General features: G+C 40.6%; 1 protein-coding gene across 1 annotated transcript in view; it reads right to left on the reverse strand.

The window, feature by feature from the left end:
• wdfy3 (WD repeat and FYVE domain containing 3) overlaps window positions 1–18,324 on the reverse strand; it is a 226,536-nt gene that overhangs the window by 72,789 nt on the left and 135,423 nt on the right. The window contains exons 19-29 of the mRNA XM_042340146.1: window positions 14,869–15,087; window positions 13,447–13,628; window positions 9,851–10,082; window positions 6,149–6,309; window positions 5,248–5,359; window positions 4,231–4,421; window positions 2,912–3,064; window positions 2,089–2,162; window positions 1,821–1,982; window positions 1,337–1,428; window positions 614–734 (exon numbers count right to left, since the gene is read on the reverse strand). Of these exons, the coding sequence (XP_042196080.1) occupies window positions 614–734; window positions 1,337–1,428; window positions 1,821–1,982; window positions 2,089–2,162; window positions 2,912–3,064; window positions 4,231–4,421; window positions 5,248–5,359; window positions 6,149–6,309; window positions 9,851–10,082; window positions 13,447–13,628; window positions 14,869–15,087 (1,699 nt within the window). The remainder of the gene's footprint in view (window positions 1–613; window positions 735–1,336; window positions 1,429–1,820; window positions 1,983–2,088; window positions 2,163–2,911; window positions 3,065–4,230; window positions 4,422–5,247; window positions 5,360–6,148; window positions 6,310–9,850; window positions 10,083–13,446; window positions 13,629–14,868; window positions 15,088–18,324) is intronic.

Consider the following 18,324-nt stretch of genomic DNA (forward strand, 5'->3'; position numbering starts at 1 on the left):
ATAGACTGTCTAGGGATGTTGAGTGTGAACGCCAGCTAAGGCTGCCATTTCAACTCAAATCTCCTAGCCTGTGGCACGTGAACTTACTATAACACTTCTCTTTAAAACGAACAAGAGCAAATTTGAGTAAGAGCAAAAGAATAAATTTGCATTTACTTTTGTGCCAAAGAATATTAAGATCAAAAGGATATTAATTAGTGTTTAAAGGAGAAATGGAAGAGTCTAAAGGGAACATTTTCTGTTCAAATGACTCCTGAAGGCTAGATGCTGTGCACTGAGCAAAACAACTAACATTTTTATTTAATTATAGAAAATAATCCATGGCTCTCTTGCACTTAGCCACTGTGATGATTTTAAGCATTGGGAAAGAGCCAACTCCTTGCTTATAAACTCAGGGAGATTGGTACTTAGGAGTGGCTTGAGAACCCATCAGATTATCCTCAGGCTCAGTACACCAACCGCCACCAGGTGGCAGTGTGCGATTTCTTCTGTTAAACTTGGTCTCAAATTGCACATTTGCGTTCAATCATCATTTCAAAGCTGTTGTTCAAATAAAAAGTCTGAATCACCTCTTCAGTCTACACACCCGACATGCATCTCTAGCAGTACTTACTGATGAACAACGCTGGGTTTGTCTTTTGAAACAAAAAGCAGTTTCAGCAAGAGGTCCAGAAGTCGGTTTCTTAGTAGAATTGTATTAGCTGACACAAGGCCACCAAAGTCATCCTCTACTCCTGGAGTACAGCAAGCACCACATTGTCAAAACTCAGCTCTGACGCTTATTATTAATAAAGATGTTCGCACATTTGTAAAGCTTTAAAATATTCATGGACAGCTAATCTCGAACTTTGATAGATTCAGATCATTTTTATAATTCAGAAATAAATCTCAGTGTAAGCGAATCTTATTCTCAGTGCTGCAATTCAGGCTACCATTTAATACAAAATTACGTTTGTATAGCGCCTTTCACGTCGGGAGGATGTTCCACAGCACTGTTAGTTTGGAAGAGAGCAATGGCTTCCAAGCAACTTATTAGAGGGAAAGGGATCACAATGTGAAAGGTGCAGCAGAAGTCTAAATTGTATGTGTGTGTGTATTTGTGGGCCAGTGTGTACGTGTGGGCCAGTGTGTACGTGTGTGCATGTGTGAGGGAGAGAAAGAGAAAGAGGAGAGAAATGGATGAAGCAGAATGCTAGAAGTCATAGGTTATTCAGTGCTGTCATGCAGTAAATTATATTTTCATAGTGTGGCAGGTTTTGAAGCCAAGTCACAAGTTACTAGAAAGTATGGTGCGTGACATCTGAACGTGCTTGTACCCATGAATTAAAATGCTCACCTTCTTCCTTTTCCTCATTATTAGCCTCCATGATTATGAACTTCTCACAAACTGCGAAGGTTGGTAATGTCGAGGAAAGAAACTGGCCAAACCTGGATAAGCACAAAAAGAGTGAAAATGGCAGCGATTACCCTGAAACACACACACACCCTCAGCAGCATTTTTACTATTTACTAAATTTGAGAAAATAAAATCTTCATTTCTCCATTCTTTTGTTCACATCACCAAGCGCTCAAACAAAGATTTTCTATCATACATTTGCAAAAGATACATTCTATGGGTATCCATCCACTGTGGATCATTCACATCCTATAACTAGATAAATAGGCGATGGGGTTTTCTGCCCCTTACTATTTTTCTTTGGAAACAAAAGCACAACTCTAAATAAAGTATGGATGTTATATATTTACAATCCTGCAGAAGATCCATTCAAATGAAATTATTGGGCTATTCCGCTATACTTTGAAGTAATTACAGACTGTACCTGAGCAGATCATTGCTGTTTGGAAAGCCCTGCAGCAAAAGACTGAGCACATTACTGATGGCTGCAATGGTCGGCTGTGACAGAGATGTGTCTCTCAGAGTAAGCAGGAGCTTTGGTATCAATTGGAAATCTCTCATTAACTTGGCATTCCTGGAAGCCTCGCTGGAAAGTAGAATTGAGGCACATTTATATTCCAAAAGGAATAAGGAGCAAAAAACTTTTAATATATCAGTGTTAAAGGTGAAAGCATTTTAAAGTAATCGAGTACCTTGATTCAGTCAGAAGTTCAATAAAGTGCTCAAACAAAGATAGATGAAGCTCATACGGTGCATTAAGCCAGACCTGGAAAACAGATGGTGTAGTATGGGTATGTTGTACTTTAACAACATTCACAATTGTTTATATTTGGTTAAACTGCTGCTTTAGGAAGATCATCCCAACTGTGTGGTTGCTTAGAGACAGCAGTTTGTTAATCTCACTAACTACCCACCCTCAGCTCCAATGCCAAACTAGAATTGTTAAGTGCTTTGGGGTGTCCATCCAACGTGAATGGTGCTACAGCAGTGTAAAGTGTATCATATTGTAGAACTAGGCAGTCAGAGGGCCCTTCATGTTCCAGGCTGTGATTGACTACACTGCTTCCCACTCGTTGAAAGTTTCTGAGGCCTCTCCTGGAATATTTGAGCGTTACAACAAAAAAACAACAAATTGAATTTACATAGCGCCTTTCCTGTCAGGAGGATATCAGAAACAAAAAAATGTAATCTGACATTACCTCTTTTGAACATTTGTACTACAAAACCTATGGTGGACAGGCATTCTCATTTAACTGCACAAACCACTTGAAATTTGCCCTAATGTAAACTGTGACGTGTAGTAATAGTTGACCCAGTGCAAACCATACTCAGCTCTGAGTATGGTTTCATCTGACCTCCAAATGTGTATCAGATGCATCCGATTATTAAATGAGGCAGCATCCCTAATGGTTGCTCAATACTTCCATGTGCAGAGCCCAGATTCGAGGACTCAGTAAAATGCAGGTACTGAATTGTATATACTTCAACTTCATTTTACTAAGTGCCAGGTCTTACATCAAAGTCGCACAGCAGATCCTGGAATCCATTAGAATTGGGGATGATACTGGTCTCGTGGCCACTGTCAACAGTTCCCACTAGCGAAAATGTGAGATGTAGAATATGACTATTCAGGAGAGATCTCTTTTTCTTCAGCAGCATTGCCAACAACTGAAACACACACACATCCAGACATAAAATACCTTATTCAAAAGAAAATCAATCGTAACTAGTAATAGTTTATCAATGCACTACAAAGATTACCGTCAACTGTCTACTACAACAACAAAAGTACATTTGTATAATGCCTTTCACTTCGTGAGGATACAGTTGGCGCAGGACAGTCAGTGTTTAGGACCAGAGCTGAGGATTGGAACTGGGGAGGGTGGAGGGCAGGGGAGGAGAAAGGAGGGAGATCAAAAAGGTTGAAGAGGAAGGTCTTGAGATGGGTCTTGAAGGAGGCAAGGGAGGGCGTGAGGCTGAGGGACTGTGGGATGGGAGTTCCAGTGGGTGGGGGCAGAGTGGCTGAAGGCTTGTCCGCTAATGGTGGGGTGGGCGAGGCGGGGGACGTGAAGCAGGCCAGAGCCGCTGAGTGGAGGGAGTGGGCAGGTTGGTAGGGGGTTAGGAGGTCGCAGAGGTAGGGGGAAGCAAGGCTATGGAGGGCTTTGAAGGTGAAGACCAGGATCTTGAACTGTATCCTCTGTGTGATGGGAAGCCAGTGGAGTCGTGCGAGGATGGAGGTGATAGGGTCTATTCATTAATGTATTTGCAATTCTCACAAAAGGTCACACCAAAATAGTTAACCGGTCTTTCTCTTTCAGAAGATAATCTGATGTGTATTGACAGTTGTTAATGGGCTTTATTTTAGATTTCAATCATCCAGTTTTTTTTTAACAAGTGTTTAATGCGATACAACATTTTTGATCCCCAAAAATATATGCAGCTAATTATTGCATTCTGCCTGAAGCATTTAAGGCCATCGCTTGTTTCCAAGCATCTCTCTCATCATTTACTATACTTAATCATCCAGACATAATCTATCTTAATGCTGCCCATGTACTACACAACTTTCTTTGCGATTGTCTTTTTATGCATGGTTTTAAGAGACACCCATCGAGCATTTTCACACATATAAAATCATTTATTTTGCCTTAATTAGAACAAATAATAGAGCGGGTGGAGTCCCTTGCCTTTATAATCTGTATTTCCACATTATCTGTTACTGCATTGCTTTAAATCAATAGATATTTATGCATTTTTGCTTTAATAAGTTAATGAAACACCACATATTGATCCAACAAGCCCCTTTTTGCTAAAAGTTCCAGTAAAGTTCTTACCTGATAGCCTTTAATCCTCTCCATCTCTTTACTGGCCAATGCGTTACTTTTTACCACACAGACAAGAGCCTTCACAGCAGCATACAGACCCTCAACATCTGACGCCATTGCAACAAGACCTAAAATAGCAGCAGCCCCACCAATGTACTGCAATGTTGTAGCAACAGGCTTAGGAACTGAAGTCCTTACGCCTGTCAACACAGAAAGCAAGTTACATGAAGCTTTGCTTTTTGGAAAAAAAAGTCACAATTAATCTGAGAATTTCACATTTTCTGTAACATCAAAACTTACTAGTCAATAATATTGAAACTGAAGAACAAAAGATTAAATATTTCACTTAAGTAGGCGTGATTGTTTTTTAAACAAAAGCGTTAAATAATAGTTATAAACTTAGTATGAAAACAATCATATTCTAATCAAATCTATATAAAAAAACACAGGTGACACCCATTGTTGCAGACATGTATTGAAGGGAACATTCAATTTGTTTTAAAATGTTGATATTAACAATAAAGAGAGCTTTTTTTTGATATTGGTACAACTTAATATAGACCTCGAACAAATAAAGGTAAAAACCCAAGTCAATAAAATGTTCTTCAAAATGCCACTTTACCATGAAATGATTTCAAGGATAAAGGCAAAGCACATTAATAAAAAAAGATTGTCTCAATTACACTCACACAATTTTTTTTGTGTAGCTTACAACCGTTTTAAGTAATTTTTGGAGGGTCAGCCTGGTGTCTGACATATGCAGAAACCCATCAGCATGCTTAAGAGTAGCCGAAACAAGCTGAGATTTCCATGCGTCCCACCTACACATGGAAATCTCAGAGACAGATTGTTGGAATGGAATGCACTCTCTCTCCCTGGAGGGGCTCATCCTGTTTACCTAATTCCGGAAAGTATTAGGCGCAGGTTGGCATGAGCCAAGGTTTGTAAAAAGTAAAGATACAATAATGTGCAATGTGGGATTTCAGATGTGCTCAACTGAAATATTTAGATAAATTAATATTGTACCTAAGTATCCTATTAGAGCTGCGCCAATAGTCCGTGCTGGTCCATTTAAATGTCCTGCGGCATTGTGTAATAGTTTCACAGGTGTAGCATTTTCATGGGAAGAAATGGCCATCTGTACAACACAGGAAAATGAATAATTATCAGTTGAGAACAAAATCTGACCAGTCACACCCAACTCATGGACAGAGGCTATGTTAACTGTGTTATAGAGAATAAGGAGGTTAACGTAGTCTCCCCATTATGGAGGATATAAAACCGACATTTCAACACTGAAGTAGAGATGATAGAAAGGGGGAAAGAGCAAGAGAGAAGGACACACATACAAACCCATATGCATGGACACAGATTTCAAACAGAACACAAATTATCAGGAAAATTGGGTCAGGCTGGTGCACTGAACAAGCAATGCCTAGTGGTAGTCTGATCCTCTGATGCAAAACTAGGGTTGGTGCGGAAAAACATTCCTTTCTTGAAACATTGCTTTTAGGATTTTTAGAGCCTCACTGAGCCAGTCCAGAACCTTGGGATCTTGTTTGACCCTCAACTGTCCTTTCTACCCCAGATCCGAGCCATGACCTTCCCCCACCTCCGCAACATCGCCCGGCTCTGTCACTGCCTCCCCCTCAGGCTGCCCACCCTTTGGAACTCCATCCCACAGTCCCTTCACTTTGCTCTCTCCCTTGCACGTTTCAAAACCCTCCTCTTTGGCCATGCCTTTGGTCATCCTCCGACACCTACGCTCCCTGTCCTCCACCCTTCCTGTCGCATATTATTACCTATCTTTAGTTTCTACTGAGAATTGGAATATGAAAATACCAAGTAAAACACTACCAGGCTGGCATTTGAGAACAGGATCATAATTTTTAAGATTGTTCAGCTCCACTGAATGAAAACCTCTCACCTGTTTTGCTATTGTTTTGCTGTCCACTTTGTTGTAATTCTTTCGAATCTTGGCCACTGTTAGCGTAGAAACAGACAATGCATACAGTGCAAATGATACTTTTTCCTCAGGAACCAAGCTGGTGGGGGATGGAATAACTGTTTCTAACTTGGAATCCTTACCTTTACAAGAGGGAGTAAGCAGATTAGCACAAAAAGTCAGCATACACATACAGCTTGAAAGAAGACAGAAACTTTAAACAAATCTATCAACGGCAAATAAATATTCAAAGAGCCCATTTGTAAAATAAGTTATTGAAATGATACAGGGCAATGGGCACTTTGCTGCATGCCTATTAAATATCATTGGTGTCATTATATTCAGTCCATTTAGAAATGGCTTAAAAACAATAAAACAAAGATCATTCTTAAGGCTGAAAAACGCACAATTTATAATTTAATCAAAGTTGCACTTTGTACCGCTTCCAATTTTCACCTCTTATAATAATAACATAAGAAACCTTGGGCAAGTTTCCTTACTCCAGACGCCTAATAATAATCCCTCCAAAAACAAAACAATAATAAATTGGTCATTTTCAATCCACCACTGTTTGAAGGGACATTGTTGTGCGCAATTGGCTGTTGCGTTTCGCCTATAAATATACATTCAATTCACTTTACAGTCTGTTCTGTGAAGCTCTTTGAGATGTCGAGAAGACGTGAAAAGCGCTATATCAAATGCAAGTATTATTATTATAACATAAGCATTGCTATCCTTGCATTTGATATAGCTCCTTATCATGTTGTTGAAATGTCTCAAAGCGCTTCACAGAATATACTGTAAAGTGAATTGACTGTATATTTTGTGGACAAAACGCACTGAAGCGAATGCCTCATGCTTCTAGTTTAGTTCCAATAGAATATTCAATGCAAGATGTAACACTCACCCCCAGAACAAACCATGCATTGACAGAAAGCACTGAAGGAACCCAGTCCAAATGTTCTCTAAAATAAATTCTATTACACTATGGGTACTGTGATCATTGATTGTATGATTATTTTATATGTGAAAACCTGAATTTCATATCTGTGAAGCATTGATTGATTCTAAGCAGTGAAACTGTACATCATTCTTAACAGAATAAATCTGCATAATTGTGGCACAGTGAGGATATTATTCTTGAACAATACATTGTCCAAGTATTACCCTTAATTCAAATAAAAAAATACAGGGATAGGGACAGATAATTGGTATTGTTTTATTTATTACATTAGTTCGGTGTGCAAGGAAAACAATAAAAAAAATTCAATTTATTGCTTTTTGCTACAGGGGTGACTTTCAATGACAGCACATCACTTTTGATTGACTGGAGAAAGTTTGGGGTATTTTTGCTCGCAACTTTTAATGATGTTACGATGACAATATCTTACTTATTCAGCAAAGTATGAGGATATCGTTGCGATAATTCACTGCAAAGATATACACAGCGACACAGTTGACACTGGAAATCCCAATTTAACTTTCGCAAAGGCAAGGATAATTTACGCTGAAATAATGTCAGAACTGTTACAGTTTTCCTCCTATTTACCATATCCATTTTTCCCTTCAGGGATATACTCCTGTTATTTTCAAGCTTATAAATAGTAACAAACTAATGGTTTCAGACAAGCGTAGATCATTAACTCATCCTGAGCACCCATCCAATAACCCAAACGTTCCTTTCCCATTTGTATCCTGACCTAATAACCCTGAATCTTTTACTTTCCAAGAACCTTTCCTAGTTCCTTTCCGAAACTATTTAGTTTCCTGATGCACCAGCTGCACGGGCACAGTGGAACCCCTTATTCCACATTTGTTACAGCGCTGATCATTTATAACATGAATTGCATATGGCCCCCATTCTTTGCTCAGGCACCACAGATGGTAGGCTCAGGCTTGCCATCACGCAAAATCAAAGTAAGAACAGCAATTGTGGCCTCATTACAAGGCCGGTTATGGAATGTCAACCACTGCTTAATAATCAGAGTTTAAAGAAAGCCTGTTTAATGTTTGTTTGTTTCACATGCCCATCACCCTTTCACTAATAATGAAACTCTTGCCCTTTTTGGTTCCGTTATCTTTATCTTGAAGCTATGAGTTCAAGTTAATGTCAATGCTATTTTCAATGACATGCAAAGTTCTGAAGCTAGATTTCAACACAATCATTGGCATACAAGTGGAATAGCCCTGAGGATAAGAATATAAAGCAAACCAGAGAATACCTTTTATTTCACGTGCAATTTACCCAAGACATTCACATATACAAGAAGGGTGTATTAGACTAAGACACTTGTGCACTGTTCTTTATATGATGTATTACTATTGCTTTACATTTTTGTTCTTATTCATTTATAAGAGAAAATGGAGACCATAAAATTGCTATTGTAATGGAAGCTTGTCTCAGTTGGCAGTTTTTCCTCCTGTCGGTCAAAATTGTTGCGACTCAAATTCATAATTTAGGGGGGCACTCTAGGTTGGGGCTTGGAGAGAGTGTAATACTACATCTGGTTGCTATAATGAGGTTTTGTCTGCTTATTCTTTGGATAGATATTAAAGATTCTAGCAACACTATTGAAAAATCCTTCAATCCAACAATCCTTCACATGAATTAGTTATTCAATTCTTAGCTATTTGTGGGGTACTGCTACTTTTGCCTACAAAAACACTCAATAGACCTTACAAAATTGCCCTGTGAATTACCTATGAAACATATGGCTGATAAGTGTCAAAGGGCTCTTTAACATCCACCCGAAGAAGTTCAAATTCAATTATACTAAAAGAATAAATTGGTCAAACTGATTTTTTCTTTGAAAAAACGATTTGCTATTTTACCTTAAATTAACGCAAGGAAGCCATGACTTGCTTAGTCATATTAATGCTTATGATTAGAGTACAAACATTCTGCGGTAAAGTTGGTTAGAAATTTTCAAAACGCTGTAATCCTGAGAGTTTCTGAAAACATTCTGTAGAGGAAATTCAATGACCTGAAAGATCACTCAATGTGAAAAGGGTTTGAGAGCATTACAGGTCATGTTTGTAACCTCAGGGAGTGGGGCAAAATCAGCTCTTGAACTGAATGAGAGAAAAAGTGAGAATGCAACACAGCCATATTTCACTCCCTTTTAAGTGGAAGATTTTGTTTTCCATTAAGATCCAAGACTGATAAAATAACAGCATGAGACAAGTGTGGGAACATCATGCTTATATCAATGTGTTGAGCACAAGAAATGCAAGTGAGAGGGATTTTCAACAGATAAATACAAACTGGGGAATCTGATGCAAGAATCAGTGACAGGTATCTCATCCCTTGTGAGCAGAGATCTACCAGGCCAAATATACTCTACAATAATAACTTGCATTTATATATAGCATCTTCAGCATAGGATAAACTTATTGAAGCATTTCACAAAGTTTAGGAACACAAGCAGAGAGGAAAGAGGGAGAATTTGACAGTGTTGACCAAAGACACAGACAAAAATCAAACTTTTATTTCCCAAGATGATTTTGAAGGCAGAGAAAGTGCAAGACAAAAAGATTTTAGATTGCAGAAAGCTGGGGTACAATTGCTAAAGGTGCAGCCACTGATGGTAGGACTGAGGGAGTAAAGAGCATTTAATTCAAAATTACATTCATTTGGAAAAAATTAGGATTTTATACATAGATTTGAAGCATTTGTTTACTTACATGGAACACACACAGCTTGGAAGCTTCCAATGTAGTTTGGTCCTAGTTCATAAATGGTGCTGATGCTAGAAGCAGGTAAAACATCCTCCAGGAAGTGAGTTGGTCCAAGACGCCACACTAGTGGTGAGATATGGCGCTGAGCTGGAGGTGAACCAATATAGCCATACACTGTACTCGCAACTGGTAGATTGGCTGAGCCTGACCCGCCAGGAGAACTGTGAATATAGTGAAGCTGGAAAGAGGAACAAACACACAAAATAAATATATTCAGAGTTTATAGCTATATATTCTACATTTCAAACAGATTCCAAAGGAATGTGTTTTTTCTATAAAAAAGAAAACTGTTGGGATTAAATCAAAATCTTGGAACTTGTTACCTAACATCATCTCTACCAGTACTCCAACAATTTAAAAGAAAAGGCACACCACCACCTTCTTGGGTCAACCAGGGATGAGTAATAAATGCTGACATAAGCCAGGATCATCCACATCCCGAGAATGAGTCAGTGAACAAATAAATACCAAGTAACACTTTCAAATGAATAACTGCATTTTGTTGCTATCACAATACTAGCTTCAGATGCAAATCAGAATTTGGAATTTAATTACGTACACTGAGGACCTAAATTTGCACCAAGTTTTAGCCTATAAGACTGTTTTGTCTTACAATTTAAGATCGTGCAAAATGAGGGAAATTTCATAAGGACTAAATTTGGTATCCGTTTTCTTAAATAGAACCTGCTTTGCTGTATGTGAGAATTTTCCACAATGCTGCAAAATCTTAAAGTGCATCACAAAACAATCTAACTGTCTAAGACTAGGTGGAATTTCAGACCTTGAGTACCCACACGGTTCATTCTTTGAGTAACCAAAATTGCCTTTATGTAATTTTTTTGCTGTAAAATTAACAAAATTACTAACACTATATATTGAGAGAATTTTTATTAAATAAGATGATAGAGTTCTATTAGAAAAAATAATATTCTAGTGAACTGGGTAATTCTAGATTGTTTGAATGAATGATTCGGTTGTTTAACAAAATATTGCCAAAGGAGGCATTAACAGCAAGCTTGGAGTTGTATTTTAAGGCAGAGGGTAACATTTATTCATTGAACACTGCAGTCCCACCACAATTTGTTTTACTGGGAATATGGTCTGTGAGTGCTAGGAGACCATTTTTAAAAGCCTGATCCATCTGTAATAGTTTGTTTCTCACATGGAAGATCCCACCGGGTCCAATTAGTCCCGCTCACACCAGTAGAGCTCAGCCCAAGCCATGCTGACTGATAGAAGCACTGGTTACCCCCGTTCTTGCCTGGGCAGCAATTTACAAAGATTTACAATGTTTGAAAGTGACCCTAGATTTGTGAACCAAGTTGTCTGGTAGTCACAGGGACAAAATGCTGCAATAAATTAAGTTACAATATTGGAAATCAGTAATGGAATTGACTTTGAAACAAATGAAACTGAATTGTAATGACATTTATAAATTTAAATAATGTATATTTTTATCGGCTTTATAAATTCTACTGCTAAGAGCTCGCAAGAGCAGAACAGTCCATCTCTGGTGTCAGATCATTTTTCAACTTTTGACATAAAATATTGTTCAACGGGTGCCAAAAAAAGCAATTCTGGCAAATCCTACCAACTGTGATGCAGACCTCAAAAGAGTATCGATAGTCAAATATTTTATTCTTTTTAAGGAATAAACCAGACACGATGATACATTTTGATTTTGGTCGAGTGGCAAATTGGAACAATTCTCAATGGGTTGTTTTGTCCCCTAGGTTTAAAAGCCAGTGTAATGAGGGCTTATCTCCATATCATGTGACAAGATTTCCTCATTGTCCTGCACTCGGAATGATAGACAGGCAGCTCAGAACCTAATGTCATCTTTTATTAAATATGCAAACTATGAATTTTAAGTATCTTTTAATTTGTGCAACACTGTACTGCTAATTTTGCAGGAGCCATTTATTTGAGCACATATTGTTGGTTTAATTAAAAAACTGCAGGGAAATGCAGATTTGACAGATTTTAATTCTGCAGACAAAGGAAATCCATAGAGTGAATTAAATAGTGTGCACACAATTCAAGTGTGGCACAGGATTCTGTAAAGATCAGAGCTAAATTATAATTTACTAGACAATAGCAATATTTCAGTTGAGGTGAAATGTTCAATTCCAGATTTTCAATGCACTTTGCTTTTAAATTTTTAATAATAACGTAACCACAATTTATCTAAAGTAGGTAGTTTATAACTTTTTTATAATTAAAAAAGATTGCTTCATGTCAATCAGCATTTAAATCTCCAATTTTGCCTTATGCAGGGACTAAGATAGTTTGTAAAATGGAATGGTGCATCTGGAAGATGTTAGCTGGGTAATCCATATATGAATTACCCACAATATTGCTACAATAAGAACATTTCTTTGTATTAGGTTGATTGACATTCTACGCTGATCAATTCTAATTACTAAAATCTTTAGTTTTTTTAAAAAAAAACTTACATGTTCTTCTGCCAATTTCTCCTGCTATATATTTTGAAACCTAATAGAAATGTAAAGACCAAAAGAATACTTTTCACAGTTTTAGCTTTGTTTTGTTGACCTCAACAGTTAAATTCAAGTTCTGTTTACATAAGGTTTTAGGTGTTCTAACGCTGCCCTGATTCAAACACTGTATTAAACTGATTGTCCCGCTTTGGCAAAAACTAGAAAGATTACATTTTCAATGAAACTGCCAGGTTTCATTAGCAGAATGTAAAAGCTTGTGAAAAAAAATCCTACACGATTATTAGGAGTAAAGCTGGCAAGGAAATCCAGTTAAATAATAGTTGGTCAATTCAATAAATAAAACGATTTGCAGAACACCTACCTGACTTTTAATTAGCTGAGATATAGTGTTTCAATCCAAAATGTTTGATGTCTTCAGTCTCGAGGCATATGAAATAATTTTAAATAAAGTCTAATTTTAAATAAAGCCAAGGATTTTTCTGTTGTTCCGATTTCATAACTTCAGCCTTGTCCAGTTTGCAGTGCCATCATATGCCAAGGGGCCACAGCTGGATGTGCCCATTCAGATACTAGAGTCATTAGTTGATCGTGTGGGAGAGGGCGCTCTGTCACATTTAAATTAGATTCTAAACACATGGGATCTTCTGGGAATTGACATAGCTGGCCACCCAATCACTTCAATCACTTTTGATTAGCTGACGGAAATTAATATCTCGACAGGAACAAAAGATCTCCCGCTGGGTGAATATGAAGATAAAACTATGAATAATCATTACACAAAAAAAACCTTGATGGGGAACCTCGGATTGCAATCCTTGAACGATATAAAGAGCCAACTGATGCTGTGGTGATTAATCATTTTAATTAGTTATCTTGGGTACAGGATCACTAATCTAGTAATGTCGACACATTTTTTTCCCAAAAAAGGACACCATAAGGTTGACCCAAAGTACCAAAGGAATATAAAGAGATTTTGAAATATGTTGCTTAAAAGAGTTTTGGTAAAAGTGCTATTTTTGCTTTTAAACTGCTACAGGTTCGAGTCAAATGACAGTAATGCACTCAATCAGGAAAACATACCTTGACTGTGTTAACATGCTGACCATCCACGTACAATGTAGCAGTGCTGTTCTTCAGCATGCCTTTGCTCATCACAAGCACCAAATGATGCCACTGTCCCTCATTAATCAGATCAGTACACCGGAATCGTGCACAGCAAGGGAGAATCTCATAGAAAGAGGACTCCTCACTGAAATCATCAACTAAAAATAGATAGAAACAATTCAGAGTTTTAGAGACTCATCACTCAGCAGGTCATACTGTGACAGTGTCACTCAACAACAGCACTCTGCAAAAACTAAATAAACAGCATGCTACACAGGCTCCTATATTCATGATGCCTGAAAGCACAGACACCAGGGGTGGAGCAGAGGGAACAAGGGAAACGCAGAAGGCCTGAGTCAACCGAGCGAAGGCATTGTGTAGTGGAGCGTGAGCAAATTGGAGAGGTAGGGAAGCACCAGGGCATGAAGTGATTTCAAAGTGAGAGTGAGGATCTTGAAAATGATCTGTTCTGCAACAGGAAATCAGTGGAGCCTGGCAAGAACTGGGGTGATGGGGTTACGGAGCTTGGTACAGGTGAGGACAAGGGTGGCAGAGTGTTGAATCAGTTGGACCTTGGTTCATAGTGGAGCCTGGGAGACTGGTGAGGAGTGTATTGGAAAAAATCAAAGAGGGAGCTAACGAAAACATGAATGAGGATTTCAGCAACATTTGAAGTAAGAAAGGGATATTGAAGTATTGAAGAAGGACTAAAGACATCTTATTTTGATACCTTATGTTCATCTGCCTCTCGTCCCATCCTCAGCCAGCTCCACTGGCTCCCCATTCCCCAGAGGATCGAATTCAATATCCTCGTTCTGACTTAAATCCCTTCACAGTCTTGCCCTACCTTACCTCTGCGGCCTCCTCAAACCTTACCAACCCTCTGCTTGGCAGGCACTGGCCTGCTTCACATTCCTTGCCCGCCCCACCATTGGCTGTCAGACTTTCAGCCTATCTGCCCCACTGTTTGAAACTTCATCCTGGAGTTCATTTGTCTCACCACTTCCCTAGCTTCCTTCAAGGTCCGTCTCAAGACCCTCCTCTTTGACCCTACCCTCAGTCATCTTTCCACCCCCACCTCTTCTGAATCCAACCCCTCATCTCAGGTGCAAACCTTCAATATCCAGCACCTTGGGACTTCTTTCCGTGGCGAAAGGTGCTATATAATTGCATTGTTGTTGCAGTTTTAGCTAACTGGAAATTTGCAGTTTTATATTCTACACAAATTTTCAACACCACGCATGTTCTTGCCTGAGCCAAGTTCGGCAAGAACATGCTTTTCATTTTTTATAGAATAACATTAATATGTATTTTTTTTAAACCCTTGCATTCTTGCTCTGCTACTTCCAGAAGATGGAAACACGCAAACATTCAAAATGCATTTAGATATCTACTCACCGTAGGTCTGCAGCAGCTCTTCCTTGGTAGAAACCAGGAGGGCTTTGTCTTTCCCAGAAAGGACTATGGCGAGGCAAATATAGTGATGCTCAGAAGAGTTTGACCTCCGCACGAGGGTAAGAAGTCTAACCGGGTGATTGCTTGAAGACGTGGTGAACCGCTCAATACAAAACCAGGTTGAGTATGTCAGCCCGGAAGGAGGTGGAAAGAATCGTTCGCCTGGAAAAAAGGATTTATTTAAACAAATAAGGCATTTTCCAAGAACTCTACATATTCTATTGTAATTTTGCACTTGTATTGTAAATACATATAAATATTTAAAATAATATGCCAGAAATGATCTTTTAATACTTTGATGCTATTCATATGGTGCAAGTCTTATTTATGCCATTTCAGTTTTAAACTTGCTATCCTGCTGAATACACATCTTTTAATGATAAGCAGCCACTGATTGAATTTAAGAATTACAGTACTCCTAACATTTCTAATAGTTTCAGTGAAGACTTGTTTGCACTTTGCAGTGTCCTCACTGTATATATTGAATACTAATAAAGGATACTTCATGATTTGTGCCATGTCTGAAGCACAAATTAGCTACAGAGGCTCTTCTCATTGCCACTAGTATAATCAGGCATTAGGGAGGGAATCTGGATAAAATCAGCGGGGGAAATGTCAGACAGATCAAAAGGATGTAGAACAGACAACAAATGGTCCTTCGAACAAGTGGAGAAGTTATGTTTGATGGGCTTCATCCAAGGCTGGAAAACAAAAGTCCATGGTGATGAAGGCCAAAGGAAATTGGCTCCATTCCACCCAGGAGTGATGGGCAGAACTGTGAATCCATTGCACTGGAACTTTGTTTTGAGCAGCCAAATGCGACAGTGCTCCACCACCTATCTCTCCAGAGAGATAGAAACTACAAAGCCATAAATAGATATTTTAAAAATCAATCGCCCTGAAGATGGTGCCAAGTATCTGAACTGGGAGCATTAGAACATGTTGCTTAAGAACACAATTTCTTTGAACATGCTCGGCAATCCTGTTAAGGACCATAGTCTACTGGGGATTTCTGGTGGCTGTGATAAAAATGCACAATTACAGCAAACCATGTTATACATCCTTCACTTTACCAGATGTGTCACTGCAACATACTGTCAAGAGATTGATTTTAGACTTTAATTGATCAAAAACAACATTTAATTAAAGTATTAAATGGAAGACTTATAGTAGGTGCCAGGATTAACATTTTGCTGAATGCATGAAACTAAAATTTTGAAACTTGGTCAAACCTGACGATTTTCAGCACAATTAATGCGCTTACACTCGGCACGGGGAATTATTTTTCCTTGCCTCCAATTATAAATGCTGCCTGATTTGGCACAAATCATTTAATATTTTGCTTGCAGGGCCATTAAGCACTGACAAACAGATCTCTCACAGAGGAGATACTAAAATGCATTTATACCGTCAACCGTCTAGCCTCGGCCAAGTCGTCCTTCTACTCCAGGATAATCCTGGAGGCGAAGAACAACCCCAGGCTGTTTTCTACCATATTCCGACTCCTCCATCCCCCCCGCCACCCCGCGCAGGTCATCTCCTCCAACCTTCACTGTGAGGAGATGCTGGATTTCCTTGAATCCAAAATCCAGGGAATCCGCTTCGCGGTCACTTCCCCTCCAACCTCCACCCACCCCTTCCCTCCCACACTCCGACTCCTACCCATCCTCCCCTACACACTTTCGTACCCGTTTCCCCACCCTCTGTCACCAAACTCATCCTACCCCTGAAACCCACCACCTGCTCCTTTGACCCCATCCCCACTCCTTATCTCCCAGCTCCACCTCCTTGCCCCACATATCACAGACATCGTCAACCTGTCCCTCTCCTTTGGCTCTGTTCTCATTCCCTTAAAAACTGCCACCATCACTCCCACCTTGAAAAAACCCTCCCTTGATGCGTCGCAGCTATCAAGCTACCGGCCCATCTCCAACCTCCCCTTCCTGTCCAAGGTCCTGGAACGAGTTGTCGCCTCCCAGCTGCGCTCTTTCCTCTCCACCCATTCATTATTCAAACCCCTTCAGTCGGGTTTCCGTGCTGCCCATAGCACAGAAACTGCCCTGGTCAAGGTCACCAATGACATCCTGACCATCTGCGACCAGGGCTCCCTCTGCCTCCTCGTCCTCCTCGACCTATCGGCAGCATTCGATACGGTCGACCACGCTATCCTCCTCCACCGCTTGTCCTCCCACCTCAACCTTCAAGGCCCTGTCCTTGAGTGGTTTAGGTCGTACCTCTCCCACCGTCTTCACTTTGTTTCCACGAACGGCTTTTCCTCCAGCCCCCGCACTGTCTCGTGCGGTGTCCCTCAGGGCTCTGTCCTCGGTCCCCTCCTCTTCACCCTCTATATGCTCCCCCTTGGTGACATCATCCGCAGACATGGGTTAACTTCCACATGTATGCGGATGACACCCAACTCTACCTTTCCTCCTCTACTCTCAACTCCACGACCACCGATGTCCTGACAGCCTGCCTGTCCGACATCGAGTCCTGGACGAGAGACAACTTTCTTCAGCTCAACGTGCGAAAAACTGAGGCCCTCCTGATTGGCTCACGTCAGCGCCTCCGCACCTCAGGCGCTGACAGCATCAGCATCCAAGGCTGCACTCTCCACCTCTCAAAGCCAGTCAGGAACCTCGGGTTCTGTTCGACCCTGAGCTGTCCTTTCTTCCTCATATCCGCACCACAACTGGCACCGCCTTCCATCACCTCCGAAACATCGCCAGACTACGGCACTACCTCACCCCTCACGCTGCTGAAACTCTGGTCCACGCCTTTGTCACCTCAAGGCTGGACTATGGGAACTCTCTCCTCGCCGGCCTTCCCGGCACCTCCCTCCACAAGCTGCAGGTCATTCAGAACTCTGCAGCTCGTGTACTGTCCCGCACCAGGCTTCGGGACCACATCACTCCCACCCTCGCTCGCCTCCACTGGCTCCCCATCCCCCAGAGGATCGAATTCAAGATCCTCATCCTCACCTACAAGGCCATTCACGGCCTTGCTCCCTCCTACCTCTCTGACCTACTATCCCCCTACTTACCTGCCCGTACCCTCCGTTCCTCTGGCTCCGGTCTGCTCCACATCCCCCGCCCCAACCGCCCTACCATCGGTGGCCGGGCCTTCAGCCTCTCAGCCCCTAGGCTCTGGAACTCTATCCCCCAGTGCCTTCGCCGCCTCCTCCCTTTCCTTCTTCAAGGCCGGTCTCAAGACCCTTCTCTTTGACCGTGCCTTCAGCTCCCCTCTCGACTCTCTACCCCCTCCTCGCTCCCTCCCTTCCCTCCCCTCACCCTGACCATTTCCCCCCTGCTCGGGTCCTGACCCAACTGTCCAGCGCCTTGGGACGTCCTTCCGACGTGAAAGGCGCTCTATAAATGGAATTTTGTTGTGGTTGTTGTTAAA

Source organism: Callorhinchus milii, unplaced genomic scaffold, assembly GCF_018977255.1.
Source record: "Callorhinchus milii isolate IMCB2004 unplaced genomic scaffold, IMCB_Cmil_1.0 Scaffold1, whole genome shotgun sequence".
Taxonomy (NCBI): domain Eukaryota; kingdom Metazoa; phylum Chordata; class Chondrichthyes; order Chimaeriformes; family Callorhinchidae; genus Callorhinchus; species Callorhinchus milii.